Genomic DNA, 16,160 nt, shown 5'->3' with positions numbered 1-16,160 from the left:
TGTTTCAGTTCTCAACCATCAATCCTTATAGGTAAAGTCTCAACTGTAAGGTTATCCCTCACCTGAACATCATTCATCGGAATCACATGCGAAGGATCCGGAACATACTTCTAAAGTTGTGAAACATGGATCACATCATGTATATTTGACAAATTCGATGGCAACGCCACTCTATAAGCAACATGTCTAACTCTCCCGAATATTGATAAGGACCAATAAACTGAGGACTAAGCTTCCTCGACTTCAAGTCACGTCCTACACCAGTTACCGGAGTGACTCTCAAGAAAACATGCTCTCCCTCTTGAAACCCAAAATCCTTTCTCCTCTTATAATGGTTATTTTTCTACTTACTCTACGAAGTTTTCATCTTCTCCCAAATCAGCTTCACCTTCTCAATAGTTTGTTGGACAATCTCAGGCCCAAGCACTACGCTCTCACCAGATTCATGCCAACACAAAAGTGTCATGCACCTTCGATCATACAAGGCTTCAAAAGGTGCCATCCCAAGCACTTTCTTGCTTAAGAACACAAACTCTCAACAAGTCCTCTAATTATTGAATGTTCCTCTATGTCTAACCATCAGTCCGCGGATGATAAGTTGAACTCAACCTCAGCTTCGAACCCAAAGCTTCCTGCAAACTCTCCCAAACTCTGGAAGTGAACCTCAGATCTCTACCTGACACAATACTCAACGAAACTCCATGCAGCTGCATAATCACATGGATATATATTTCTACCAACTTTTACATAGAAAAAATGATGTTAATCGAAATAAAATGAGCCGACTTCGTCATTCTATCAACAATTACACAAATGGCATTATGCCCTCTCAGAGTATTCGGTAACCCCGTCACAAAATCCATAGAAATGTTATCCCATTTCCATTCTGGAATATCCAACAGTTGCATCAATCCTGTAGGTTTATGATGTTCAACCTTTGACTTCTGACAAGTCAAACAAGCATAAACAAACTGAGTCACATCTCGCTTCATTCCAGACCACTAAAAGATCTTCTTCAGATCCTGATACATTTTAGTAGCTCTTGGATGAATACTCAAGCTACTTCGATGACTTTCTTCAAAAATCATCTTCTTTAACTCAGCTTTGTCAGAAATACAAATTATGTCTCTGAACTCAATACACCTTATTCATCCACTTTGAAATCACTACCATTAGTCTGATTACTTCCAACCATCAACTCCACCAACTTCACATTCAACTTCTGACTCTCTTTCATATTATTAAGAAAATAATTATTGATCTTCAGCATACCCAACATCACACTCTGTGGTGTCAGCTCATAGACCAAACTCATGTCTTTGAACTGTTCTATCATTTCCAACTCTCTAACCATCATAGCAGACATATGCAAAGACTTCCAACTTAAAGCATCAGTTACGACATTAGCCTTGCCAGGATGGTAACTTAAACCAAAATCATAATCCTTCAGAAGTTCAAGTTATCTCCTCTGCCTCATATTCAACTTTTTTGATCAAATAAATATTTCAAACTCTTGTGACCACTAAACACTTCGAATTTGAAGCTAAGCAGATAGTGCCTCCAACTAACACACCTCTCATACCCATATTTGAAGCATCACAATATACCATAAAGGACTCACTTGGATTCGACAAAATCAAAACTGGAGCAGATGTTAACTTCTTCTTGAGTTCTTGGAAACTCTCTTAACAATGCACATCCCAAATATAGGCTTGACCCTTTCGAGTCAACTGAGTTAACGACAATGCTAACTTTGAAAAAAACCTCAACGAACTTCCTGTAGTAACCAGCCAATCCAAGAAAACTTCTAATCTCAATGACAGACTTCAGAGTCTCCTATTGTAACATAACATCTACTCTTGACGGAGTCACATCTACACCATAATTAGAATCACATGACCAAGGAATCTCACTTCTCTTAACTAGAACTCACACTTGGAAAACTTTGCACACAACTGGTTCTCTTTCAATGTCTGCAATACATTTCTCAGATGGTCCACACATAACCTCATACTAATGTCCTTCTTCATCACTAATAACACTAGCACACCCCACGGTGAAACACTCGAACGAACAAACTTCTTCACAAGCAGATTTTCCAGTTGCTTCTTCAATTCACTCAACTCTGAAGCATACATCTTATAAGGAGTCATCAACACCGAACTAGTACCAAGTACTAAGTCAATAGTAAACTCCACTTCGTGCACTGGCGTAAAATCACTGATATCTTCAAGAAACACTTCTGGAATATCACACACCACATGAAGATCATGAACTACTCCCTTTCCTATTGCTTCAAACAAAGTTAACATCACAAACACTTGCGCCTTATCCTTCACAAACTCTCTCAGTTGCTTAGCTAATAAAATGTCAACTCTTCACCTCCATCAAACTCAGATTCACACTCTGGAGGAAAGTCACATATATCTTCAGGAAAACATCAAGAATCACATGAAGGAGAAGACTGTTCCAAAATGCAACAGAAATTAAAAAAATTCTCCTTTAGTGATCCTTACGAATGGGCATGATCAGTGATAGAATCGTTACCACTTGTGGCGGTTGAAACCTTTGATGCAGATCTACGGAGCGATCATGAACGTTGAATATTGAAAACACCTCTACTCAGTCCATACGAACGGATTCCTTCAATCTCAGTGCTAGCTGCTACGAATGAAGGCTTTGAGTGAGAGAGAGAGAGAGGGAGAAAAACAAAATTGCAACTGCACAAATGTTTCTACACAAGGGTTCTATTTATAGAACCACTTGTGTGGGTTGCAAGCTAAAAATCCCACTTAAGTGTATGTGGCCCATATCTTATGATATGCCAAAATCACTTAAGCGCGTGGTACCTTCCCATATTTCGTATTCTACTTAAGTACATTGTACCTTACGATATTCTACAATTCACTTAAGTGCACCATACCTTATGGTGTTCCTTAGTTACTTTATCTCTCATCAATCTGTCCTTTTGTGTGTGACCCTGTAGGTTTTTGCGACATTAGCAATTATATTAAATCACATATTTAACATAATAAACAGTGAGAGGTATCTAGAAACACATCACTACTACCCAAGACATGAAAATGTCATGTGATCTGACAAATCCTTTTTGTGATAATACTTATGTGTACAATTACCCTTTTGCCCTTATGTCTATATTGAACACAAGGCATAGACTGTGTCATCCTTGTCCAGTTCAATATTGGGCCCATAGACATTTATCTTGTTATGCAGGATGGTCAAATTCCATCTAGGTTACTCATGTCCCTCAACATGCTTCGTGGAGTACCCATTAACTGTCTTTATGGTCATCCAGTTACGGACAATGTTTGATAAGCAACAAGGCACTCAATTCTACATCTAGGGTCCATAGTGGTTTCAGGTCGAAGGGTGGTATACACCACTATCACCATGAGAATAACTTATGACACTTTGCATAACATTCTATATAGTATTCTCATTGCGGGTCAATCCAGTATAAATATTACTCTTAATATTCATACCTATGTTTAAGACTTGATAACTCTTTATCCATGATCCATGAGATGTGATCATCAGTCTATATACATAATAAACTTAATGCTTTAATGTTATCCCACTTTACAATAAAGCTCAACTATGGATACTTTAAGAATAATGTCCTTATGTTTAATGGGATCTCATGATTAAGTCACACTTGATACATTAAACGGACTAACTATTCTAGGAACTTTATTAAACAAACATAATAAAGAAAAATCCTTTTATTATTAATAAATAATTCAATACAAGTACCAAAAGTATTGGCCTCTAGGGCTTACACCAACAATCTCCCACTAGCATTATAGCCAATTAGGCATACCCCTAATTCCCATAGATCTAGTATGGCCATCATGTTTCTATTGTGCAAGAGGTTTTGTCAGTGGGTCAACAATATTGTCAAGTGTAGGTACTCTGCATATTTTCACATCTCCTCTATCTATTATCTCTCGAATGAGGTGATAACGCCTAAGTATGTGTTTGGATCGTTGGTGAGATCTAGGCTCCTTAGCTTGTGCATTAGCACCATTGTTATCACAATAGAGACCAATGGGATCCACAATGCTAGGAACTATGCCAAGTTCACTAATGAACTTTTTGATCCAAACAGCTTCCTTTGCCGCACTTGAGGCAGCAATATACTCAGCCTCAGTTGTAGAATCAGCAACTGTATCTTGCTTTGAACTTTTCCAGCTCACAACGCCACTGTTTAAGCAAAACACATAACCAGATTACGATCTAAAGTCATCCTTATCTGTTTGGAAGCTAGCATCGGTGTATCCAATTACAGCAAGCTCTTCCTGACCTCCATATATCAAGAATGAGTCCTTAGTCCTTCTCAAATACTTAAGGATATTCTTGATATCTACCCAATGAGCATCACCGGGATCAGATTGGTACCTACTCGTTGCACTTAAAGAATACGAGACATCTGGTCGAGTACATAACATGGCATACATGATAGATCATATTGCAGATTCATATGGAATCTTATTCATGCGATCCCTTTCTTCCTTAGTTGAGGGGGATTGTGTTTTTGATAGACACAAGCCATGTTGCATAGGTATGAATCCTTTCTTGGAATCATGCATATTAAAGCGTCACAGCACTTTGTCTATGTATGTACTCTAACTTAGGCCAAGCAGTTCTTGTGATCTATCTCTATAGATCCTGATTCCTAATATATAGGTTGCTTCACCTAGGTCCTTCATAGAAAAGCATTTCCTCAACCAATACTTTACTTGTTGCAGGGTAGGGACATCGTTTCCAATGAGTAATATTCCATCTACATATAATACCAGGAAAACGGTCATGCTCCCACTAACCTTCTTGTAGACACAAGGCTCATCTTCGTTCTTGATGAATCCATATTGTTTTACTATTTCATCAAAACAAAGATTCCAGCTTCTGGAAGCTTGCTTCAATCCATAGATTGATCTTTGTAACTTACATATCTTTTGGGCTTCTTCTGGTATGTCAAATCCTTCAGGATGTGTCATGTACACATCCTCAAGAAGATTCCCATTAAGGAAAGCAGTCTTGACATCCATCTGCCATATTTCATAATCATGATATGCAGCGATAGCAAGTAAAATCCGAACAGATTTAAGCATTGCAACTGGTGAAAAGGTTTCATCATAGTCAACCTCATGAATTTGTTTATATCCTTTTGCAACCAGTCTTGCCTTATAGGTATGTACCTTACCATCCATGTCAGTCTTCTTTTTGAAGACCCACTTGCATCCTATAGGGTTAACCCCTACAGGAGGCTCTACCAAGGTCCAAACTTGGTTTGTGTACATGGAATCCATTTCAGATTTCATGGCTTCTAGCCACTTCGCAGACTCGGAACCGGTTATGGCCTCTTGGTAGGTCACAGGCTCATCTTGATCCATGAGTAATACATCACCTTGATCAGTTATGAGATATCCATATCTCTCAGGTAGGTGACGTATCCTGCTTGACCTACACTGGTCTTGTTCTACTTGTGCAGGTTGCTCTTCCACAACTACTTGTGTCTCCTGCTATAATTCTTCCATAGGTGTATCAATGTTTTGTGATTATTGAATTTCTTCAAGCTCTACTTTCCTCCCACTAATTCCTTTGGAAATCAAATCCTTTTCTAGGAAAACTCCAGTTCGAGCGACAAACACTTTGCCCTCAGAAGGATTGAAGAAGTAATACCCTCTTATTTCTTTAGGATACCCCACAAATAATAATTTGTCAAATTTGGGGTCAAGCTTAGTTGAAATTTGTCATTTCACATAAACTTCACAACCCCAAATCTTCATGTAAGACATATGTGGTTTCTTACCACTCCATATCTCATATGGTGTATTCTCAACCTTTTTGGATGGAACACGGTTAAGTGTGTAAGCTGCTGTCAATAGTGCATGTCCCCAAAAGGAGTTTGGAAGATCGGCGTGACTCATCATGGATCGGACCATGTCTAACAAGGTTCGATTTCTTCTCTCAGATACACCGTTCCATTGGGGTGTTCTAGGAGGAGTAAGTTAGGATAGGATCCCACACTCTTTCAGATGGTCATCAAACTCTATGCTTAAATACTCACCACCTCGATCTGATCGAAGAGTTTTAATATTCTTACCTAGTTGGTTTTGTACTTCATTCTTTAATTCCTTGAACTTTTCAAAGGACTCTGATTTGTGTTTCATTAAATACACATAACCATATCTACTGAAATCATCAGTAAATGTGATGAAGTACTGAAAACCTCCTCTGGCTGGTATGTTTGATGGTCCACATACATCCGTATGTATGAGGGCCAAAATATCATTAGCTCTTTCACCTTTTTCTGTGAATGGACTCTTTGTCGTCTTTCCAATTAAACAAGATATGCATGTCTCATATGATTCATAATCTAAAGAGTCCAAGAGCCCATCTTTATTGAGTTTGGAAATGTGTTTCTCATTTATGTTGCCTAATTGACAATGCCAAAGGTAAGTTGGATTTAACTCATTAGGTTTCATCCTTTTAGTATTAATGTTATAAATAGGCATTTCAAGATCAAGGACATATAGTCCATTGTTAATTTGTGCAGTAGCATAGAATATATCATTCAAATAAATGGAGCAACAATTGTTCTTTATTATAAATGAAAAACCAAACTTGTCTAAACAAGAAACAGAAATAATATTCCTGCTAATTGCAGGTACATAATAACAGTTCTCTAACTGAATTATTAAACCACTAGGTAAAGTCAATACATAAGTTCCTACGGCTAAAGCAGCAACCTTTGCTCCATTGCCAACTCATAGGTCAACTTCACCTTTTGCCAAATCTCTACTCCTTTTTAGCCTCTGCACATTGGTACAAATGTGAGAACCGCATCCAGTATCTAATACACATGATGCATAAGTAGATAAATTAATTTCAATAACAAAAATACCTGAAGTTGAAGTCTCTACTCCATTCTTCTTAACTCCCAGGTACTTTGGGCAGTTTCTCTTCCAGTGTCCGGTATTACCGTAATGGAAGCAGGTGTCTTCCTTTGTTATGCCTCCACTAGGCTTCAAAGCAAGAGCAGTGGGTTTGGGTTTGGCAACTTCCTTGCCTTTTCCTTTATCACCCTGCTTGGTGGGTCTTTTGTTCTGTCTCTTTCCATTTCCAATCATCAGAATGGACTTCCCTTTTGACTTCAGATTCTGCTCAGCAGTTCTTAACATGGCTAGCAGTTCAGGAAAAGATTTGTCCATATCATTCATATTAAAATTAAGGACAAATTGGCTGAATCTATCTGGCAACGATTGCAAGATCAAATCAGTCGCAAGTTCCTTTCCGAGGGGAAAACCCAACCTCTCAAGGTTCTCCACATACCCAATCATCTTGAGCACATGGGGACCTACAAGGGCTCCCTCAGCTAAATTGCCTTGGAAAAGGGCTTTTGAAACTTCAAACCTTTCATGCCTTGCTTGCTCTTGATAGAGCATCTTCAGGTGTTCGGTCATATCGAACGCTGCCATGTTCTCATGTTGCTTTTGCAACTCTGAGTTCATGGTAGCTAGCATGAGGCAAGCAGTTTCATTGGCATCATCGACATGCTTCTTATAAGCATCTCTTTCTGCCTTAGGTGCAAAACTAGGAGGTTCCTCTTCAAGAACAGGTTTCTCCAAGACATACAGCTTTCTATCATGTTTGAGGATAATCCTCAGATTTCGGTGTCAATCCAGAAAATTTGTCCCAAACAATTTTTCCCTGTCAAGGATTAATCGCAAAATGTTGTTAGAGGTGTTTGTTGTCATGGTAATCTACATGAAAATATTGAAAATATAAGTATCAATAACATATTTAATTAGGCCTTTAATTAAATATGCTCCCACTATTTTACTCAAAACAAATTATCCTCACCATTTGATTCGGAAAATCCTGTTGGAAGATTTTCTAGTGGGTCGAGATCCACATTTCACTTTGTTTTAAGTCTGCGTATGAGGATTACACAAAACTAGGTTATTTAGGTAGGAACCCCTTCCAATTGTATCTAATACAACTCTCGAATATTTTAGTTGGGTGAATAACTCCTTATTCCAATCCATCACATGGATCATTTCCAACTCTTGCTTCTAAACATATATAATCTTATTATAATTTGTTTAGTTAAGTTTTACCTATTGTTTTAGCAATTGGATATTACAATTATCCCATCGCACCTTACTAATATAGAATATGCACCTCGCGTAGGCGAAACCTACATTATTCGATACTAGTCTTGATGAGTGCTAAAACTTGGAAAGTATAAACTTAATATTTAATTTGAGGGAATTTGCAATTATTCTGATCTCACCGGCTTATTTACATATAAATCGTCTCTCCTATGCATCAACATACATTCACATGCATCAACATACATAATGAAACAGTTATGGCCCCTAGCGTAATTGTTCTCCCAAGCCAATGAGAGAACCTAAGCTAACCTAATAACGATCTAAGCTTCTCCAAGCAAGATCTTCAAGGTTGTCCTCCTTTGATATTGTATTCTTCTCTTTCTTCATAACATTACGTTACATAAAAGAAACTCGTTTTACATACGAGGGAGTGAGATGAGAAAAGAAGTTACTTTAAGAGATTAAAAGAGAGGCACGACACGCAGGTCGTATTTTAAAATCCCAAAACAATATAAAGGAAAACTAAGGTCATAACCGATCATCACAAGACAATAATAATAAACATACTATTATTATTAATTTAAATTCTATTAATTATGTAAAACCAAATTAAATTTCGGCGAACGATCACACTACACAGAGCTAGCCGGGGGTTCCGCTGTCCGGTCAGCGGATGGTGGCAGCGCCCCGACGCAAAATTTTAATGAACAATTCATTTGAAATCGATGTAGTTTTTTGCATCAACACTTGATACTTTAAAGCACTACTCTTGCGCAGTCATATTCCTTATCGCATAACTCTTTGACAGCACAACCCTTGTGCCGTCATGAACCCTAATGCACGAATTTCAGACCGTCAAACACACCTTGATTGTTAATTCAGTATGATTGATCAACACGTCATTGCTTCGCCATACTAATGTCGAATCAAGAAGTAAATGACCATTGATCGCTCAAAGGAAAACAACCATTAAGTGTTTGAATGAACGAAACAGAAATAGTATATCATATATACCGTATTTTGCATCAGGATTACTTATATCATATATATAACTTGATCGATGTTAATTGTGTAACCTATGGACGATCGATGTATCGCTGCTTCACCATACTAACATCAGATTCTGAAGCATAGTCAACATCAATCATCCAAATCGTACACGCATGATGCCAAATTTAATTACTCGTTTATTCTTTGATTCATTCTGTCTTTTAATCGTATTAATACAGAAAATAAACAACTATCAGATGCATGGTTTCGTAAGTGGCTCTGATACCACTGAAGGAGAAGAGCGATCCAAAACGCAACGGAATTAAAAAAAATTCTCCTTTAGTGATCCTTACGAATGGGCATGATCAGTGATAGAATCTTTACATCTTGTGGCGATTGAAACCTTTGATGCAGATCTACGGAGCGATCACGAACATTGAATGGTGATAATGCCTCTACTCAGTCCACATGAATGGATTCCTTCAATCTCAGTGCTAGCTGCTACGAATGAAGGCTTTGAGTGAGAGAGAGAGAGAGAGAGAGAGAGAGAGAGAGAGAGAAACGAAATTGCAAGTGCACAAATGCTTCTGCACAAGGGTTCTATTTATATAACCACTTGTGTGGGCTGTAAGCTAAAAAGCCCACTTAAGTGTATGTGGCCCATATCTTATGATATACCAAAATCACTTAAACGTGTGGTACCTTACCATATTTCGTATTCTACTTAAGTACGCCGTACCTTACGATGTTCTACAATTCACTTAAGTGAACAGTACCTTACGGTGTTCCTTAGTTACTCTATCTCTCATCAATCCGTCCTTTTGTGTGTGACCCTGTAGGTTTTCGTGACATTAGCAATTATATTAAATCACATATTTAACATAATAAACAGTGAGAGTATCTAGCAACACATCACTGCTATCCAAGACACGAAAATGTCATGTGATCTGACAAATCCTTTTTGTGATAATACTTATGTGTATAATTACCCTTTTGCCCTTATGTCTATATTAAACACAAGGCATAGACCGTGTCATCCTTGTCCAATTCAATATTGGGCCCGTAGACATTTATCCTGTTACGTAGAATGGGAAAATTCCATATAGGTCACTCATGTCCCTCAGCATGCTTCATGGAGTATCCATCAACTGTCTTTATGGTCATCCAGTTACGGACAATGTTTGATCAGCAATAAGGCACTTGACTCTACATCTAGGGTCCATAGTGGTTTCAGGTCGAAGGGTGGTATACACCACTATCACCATGAGAATAACTTATGACACTTTGCATAACATTCTATATAGTATTCTCATTGTGGGTCAATCCAGTATAAATATTACTCTTAATATTCATACTTATGTTTAAGACTTGATAACTTCTTATCCATGATCCATGAGATGTGATCATCAGTCTATATACATAATAGTCTTAATGCTTTAATGTTATTCCACTTTACAACAAAGCTCGACTACGGATACTTTAAGAACAGTGTCCTTATGTTTAATGGGATCTCATGATTAAGTCACACTTAATACATTAAACGAACTAACTATTCTATGGACTTCATTAAACAAACATAATAAAGAAAAAGCCTTTCATTATTAATAAATAATTCGGTACAAGTACCAAAAGTATTGGCCTCTAGGGCTTACACCAACATCACACACCACTGGCATAACATTAGTTGGCACATTTCTCTCTACTCTCTGAGAAGCAACACCAATAATAACAAATTGTTTTCCCTAAAGACATCCCAACTTGAATGGCAGGTTGGAAACTCGAATCCCTTTCATCTTCAATGTCAGGAACAACACAACTTTGACATCGCCTGAGCTCTTACAATCAGCGACACGCTGTACCAACTTATCAAAACAACTAATAAACAATTGGTTTAACTCCAACAAGTTCATTCCAAGAATAACATCAACTCGTTCCAACGAAATACAAACCTTACACATTCTTAAGGAACACTTCAGGATACCCAACACACCACTAGCTCATCTCTAGCCAAAATATCACCTTCCCCTCACAAGGAAGCAACCAACGAGAACAACTAACCATCTTCCTTCAAGGATCACACCATTTTTCTAACCGACACCATCCTCGAATCTAACCTCTCGACGGGTTTAGGAAAATCACAATATTCTCAAAACAGTTGAACTAGCCAACACTGCACTCTTGCATGCAACAACATGATATCCAAGCTCTATACAATTGGAACATCCAAGAGAATAATACGCTTCTCCCCCACTTCTTTCATTCCCAACCTGCAAATGGAAAATAACTGAGATGTTATCGGAAGTGATGGTAACAAATTGATGACTTTGATCATAGGAGGTGAGGGTCAAAGTGGTAAACCTGAGTGTTCACGTGTTGGTACCACATGCATTAAGTCGAGTTGTTGAGTATCATTGCATTATACATTGGTTGCATTTGTTATTATGTTGGATGGTTGATTATGTTGTTATTATGTTGGTTGGTTGATTATGTTGTTGTTATGTTGGATGGTTGTTATGTTGCTATTATGTGTGAATAGCCATTGTGTGGATTATATGGAATTGCATTATGGAATGGGTGATGTGCATGTAATAATATGACGCTTACTTATTATTATGCTTTCCTTTATATAATTATGATATCTCACCCCTTCTGTTTGAATGTTGCCTCCACGTGCGTAACGTGCAGATAATCTGCAGTAGGAGTTCAAATGTGAGTGGAAGATGAAGTCCCCCTCGTAACAGTGGTAACTGGTTAAGCTCAAATCGTTAACCGGTTACAGACTTCGAAAACAACCCAAAAACCTATTTTTCGCCGTTGGAGGCCTTCCGGACCTCCGATTTCGATTCCATAAAAACGTCAGATCTCAAAATTCGACATACTATAATTTTTCAATTATTAAAACAAAAAATTCATAATATATCACAGATTAGCAAAAAAAACCATTCATTCTCATTAATTCATATGTACCTTAAACCTCCCAACAACAACAATTGTAACAATTCATCATTCCAACTCTGGCCCGAAACCACATCAACTCACACAACTTTTATATCACACAATTCAATCAAATTTCATGGGTTTAAAAACAAGATTTTCATCATTCGCACAATTCAATCAAATTTCATAGGTTTAACAACAACATTTTCATCATTCCCACAATTCAATCAAATTTCATGGGTTTAACAACAACATTTTTATCACTCACAAAATTCAATCAAATCTCAGGGGTTTAACATCAACATCTTCACCATTCCCCTAATTCAATCAAATTTTATGGGTTTATTAACAACAACATTTTCATCATTCACACAATTCTTCAAATTTCATGGGTTTAACAACAACATTTTCATCATTCCCATAATTTAATCAAATTTCATGGGTTTAACAATAACAATTTCATCATTCACACAATTCAATTAAATTTCATGGGTTTAACAACAATATTTTCATCAGCCCCACAATTCAATCAAATTTCATGGGCTTAACAACAATATTTTCATCATTCGCACAATTTAATCAAATTTCATGGGTTTAATAACAAAATTTTCATCATTCACACAATTTAATCAAATTTCATGAGTTTAACAACAACATTTTCATCATTTCCACAATTCAATATAGAGAAGAAAACACAAAACGTACATGGTATAATCTATTCACCATCATCATGTTAACCCTTATATAATCAGAACCGCACCCTTATCTTAGAGTTTGTAGCAATAACTTCTTTAACCTTTAACAATGGTGAATCTCCCCTTGAGCCCTAACCTCTTCTTCTCTTTTATGTGTTTTTCTTCTTTTCTCCCCAAATGCTACGTACTGAGTTTCTATCCCAATACCCCTTTTATATTTTTATTATAAATCCTAAATTTATTAACTTATTATATTATCACTATTTTCTTTATAATAATAATAGTAACATTAATAATAATAATAATAATCCACTTAAATTAGATAACTAAATTAATGTTCATATAATATTAAACAATTAAATAAATAATAACTAATATGATTAATTAGTTTTACTCACCACACCACCCTTTCTACACTTTTGCTCATACATTCCCCAACACCTTAATTTCTAAGGCAACTACCCAACACCAAGGATACACAACACATCAAAACACCAATCAATACAAAACAACCACAACTATCACATTATTAAATTACAAAAATAATTTAAATAAAATTTGGGTGATACATAATAGGCATGTGTGTAAAAGCCCATTATTTTAGTGTCTTGGTTTTCTTATAAATTGCATACTAGTCTCTCATCATTACATAGCGCAAATTCTAATTAGGGTGAGAGAGGTGATTGGATATTTTGTAACACTTGTAATCTTGTTTCAAAGAGAAATAATAGTTTATAACCAACTTGTTGTGTTCTTCTTGTTTCCTTTTTTTTACCCTTGTGAGTTTCTTCCCAATCAAGAAATCGACTATACTTTGTTATTCCGATATTGTTTTCACAACAAATTAGTGTTGTGAGTATGAAGAAGATTTCGTCAACAAAGTATGAGATTGAAAAGTTCATTGAAGTGAACGATTTTACTATGTGGCGCTTGAAGATGAAAGCCATGCTGGTTCATGAGGGTTGTTTAGAAGCCTTGAAGGGAGCCGAAGCCATGTATGTTGCATTAACGTATATAGAAAAAATAATTATGGTAGATAAAGCCCACAACTTCATCTTATTTAGCCTTGGTGATAAGGTTCTTCGAAGGGTTTTGAAGGAGATATCGGCATCGGGGTTAAGGGTGAAACTCGAGAGTTTGCACATGACTAAATCATTGGTCAATTACCTCTACCTGAAGCAAGCTTTGTATTCATTCAAGATGAATTAAGACAAAGTTTTAGTTAAGAAGTTAGATATATTCAACAAGCTGATTCTTGATCTTGAAAATATCGATGTCAAGGTCGAGGATGAAGATCAAGCACTAGTGTTATTGTGTGCTTTGCCCAGATCACATGCTTTCTTCAAAGAAATTCTCTTGTATGGAAGAGAGTCTCTGACCTTTGAAGAAGTTCAATCAAACTTGTATTATAAGTATTTGAACAGATGAAAGGAGCACAAGCCATCTTCGACTGGTGAAGGCCTGTCGGTTAAAGCGAAATTCACAAAGAGAGATGGCAAGGTCGACAAGAAGAAGGGTAAAAGTCAGCAGAAGTCTTATAGTGGTGATGAATATGGTATTCGATGTTATCACTATAAGAAGGAGGGCCATACAATAAAAAGTGCCATGAATGCCTGGAAGATCATGGAGGTAAGGATAACGACAATACAACCATTGTTCAAGATGATTTCGACTCATTTGATGTTCTTGTGGTTTCAAGCGGCGACTCAAGTAAAGAGTGGTTATGGATTTATATTGCACTTGGCACATGACTCCAAACAAAGACTTGTTTGAGGAACTATGTGATCAAGATGGTGGGTCTGTATTGCTTGGAAACAATAAATCTTGCAAGATTGTTGGTGTTGGATATGTGAGATTCAAGCTCCATTATGAGTCAACAAGGTTGTTGACTGAAGTCAGGTATGTACCTGATTTGAAGAGAAATTTTATTTCTCTTGGCAAATTCGATAAGAAAGGATATGTTTTCCAAGGATAGAAAAGTATTCTAGAAGTCATGAAAGGGTCGAAGGAAGTCTTAAGAGGCATGAAGAAACAAGGCTTGTATACCCTTGAGGCTGAAGTTGTCAGTGGTTATACAGATGTTGCATCCATGAAACCTTTGTCGAAGACAAAAGTTTGGCACATGATATCAGGCCATGTAAGTGAAAGGGGCCTGGTCGAATTGGGGAATCAAAATCTACTTGGTGGAGACAAAGTCGAAAAGCTGAAGTTTTGTGAACTATGTGTACTTGGAAAATCTTGCAGAGTGAAGTTCAATAGAGGCAAACAAAGAACATATGGATCCCTTGATTACATCCATGTTGATCTTGGGGGCCTGGTAGGTGTCCATCATATTAAGGAGCAAGATATTTTCTATCTATAGTTGATGATTATTCTAGAAAGTTATGGATATTCATCTAGAAGACTAAGGATGAAAATTTTGAGAACTTCAAAAGTTGGAAGACTCTAGTCAAAAATCAGACTGGGAGAATGGCCAAGAGGTTGAGAACCGACAATGGCCTTGAATTTTTCAATGAGGCGTTCCACTATTTTTGTGCAGCCTCTGGTATTGCAAGGCACAAAACTACTGCAGGTACTCCCCAACAAAATGGTTTAACTGAAAGGTTTAATTGAATCATTTTGGAAAGAGTTATATATATGTTGACTAGTGTTGGGTTAAATAAGGTGTTTTGGGCAGAGGTTGTTTTGACAACAACATATATGATAAGCAGATGTCCTTCAACTGTGTTAGATATGAAAACACCCGAAGAAGTTTGGTCGTGACACCCACTAGATCTCGACAAACTTAGAGTATTTAGCTGCATAACCTATGCTCACATTAGGAAAGACAAGGTCGAACCTAGAGCTCTGAGATGCATCTTCATGGGATACCCTGAAGGAGTCAAATCTTATAGGCTATGGTGCCCAGAGCCAGGTCATGGGAGGTGTATCAATAGTCGAGATGTAGTTTTCAATGAATTTGAGATGGATTTCTAGAAAATTGATGAAGCTATTAGAAGTGAACATATATTTGAAGAAGAGTTGGAACATGAAAAGATTCCTGTTGAGGTAGAGCATATCGATGTTGAATTGCATATCCCAAACCAAGTTGAAGAAGAAGCATAAGATGCTGAAGATATTGAGGAAGTTGAGGAAACTGTCGATGACTACTTGTTGGTAAGAGATAGGCCAAGAAGAGACATCAAGTCTCCTCAAAGACTTGGGTATGCAGATCTCATAGTTTATGCCTTAATCTCTACAACTGAGGTTCTAGATGAAGAACCTAGAGACTATAAGGAAGTTATTAGGAGTCGAAATAAGACTGAATTGCTGAAGGTTATGGATGATGAGATGAAGTATCTTCATGATAACCACACTTAGGAAATGATCAAGAAACCTGTTGGAGCCAGGTTAGTCA

General features: G+C 37.1%; 1 protein-coding gene across 1 annotated transcript; it reads left to right on the top strand.

The window, feature by feature from the left end:
* The first annotated feature begins 14,756 nt into the window (after nucleotides 1-14,756).
* LOC127093420 (uncharacterized mitochondrial protein AtMg00300-like) lies at nucleotides 14,757-15,868 on the top strand. Its single transcript, XM_051032345.1, has 2 exons — nucleotides 14,757-15,080; nucleotides 15,740-15,868. The coding sequence occupies exons 1-2, from the start codon at nucleotides 14,757-14,759 to the stop codon at nucleotides 15,866-15,868; spliced, it is 453 nt and encodes a 150-aa protein (XP_050888302.1).
* The last annotated feature ends 292 nt before the right edge of the window (nucleotides 15,869-16,160 follow it).

Source organism: Lathyrus oleraceus, chromosome 1, assembly GCF_024323335.1.
Source record: "Lathyrus oleraceus cultivar Zhongwan6 chromosome 1, CAAS_Psat_ZW6_1.0, whole genome shotgun sequence".
Lineage (NCBI taxonomy): Eukaryota > Viridiplantae > Streptophyta > Magnoliopsida > Fabales > Fabaceae > Lathyrus > Lathyrus oleraceus.
The sequence above is the reverse complement of the archived record's forward strand: the minus strand, read 5'-3'. Positions and strand labels throughout refer to the sequence as shown.

Excerpts from the sequence above, each read along its gene's own strand:
- LOC127093420 (XM_051032345.1), top strand. The coding sequence starts at position 14,757 with ATGAAAGGGTCGAAGGAAGTCTTAAGAGGCATGAAGAAACAAGGCTTG. Across the intron at positions 15,081-15,739 it reads ATGTTGATCTTGGGGGCCTG|AAAATTGATGAAGCTATTAG; the intron begins GTAGGTGTCCAT and ends ATGGATTTCTAG.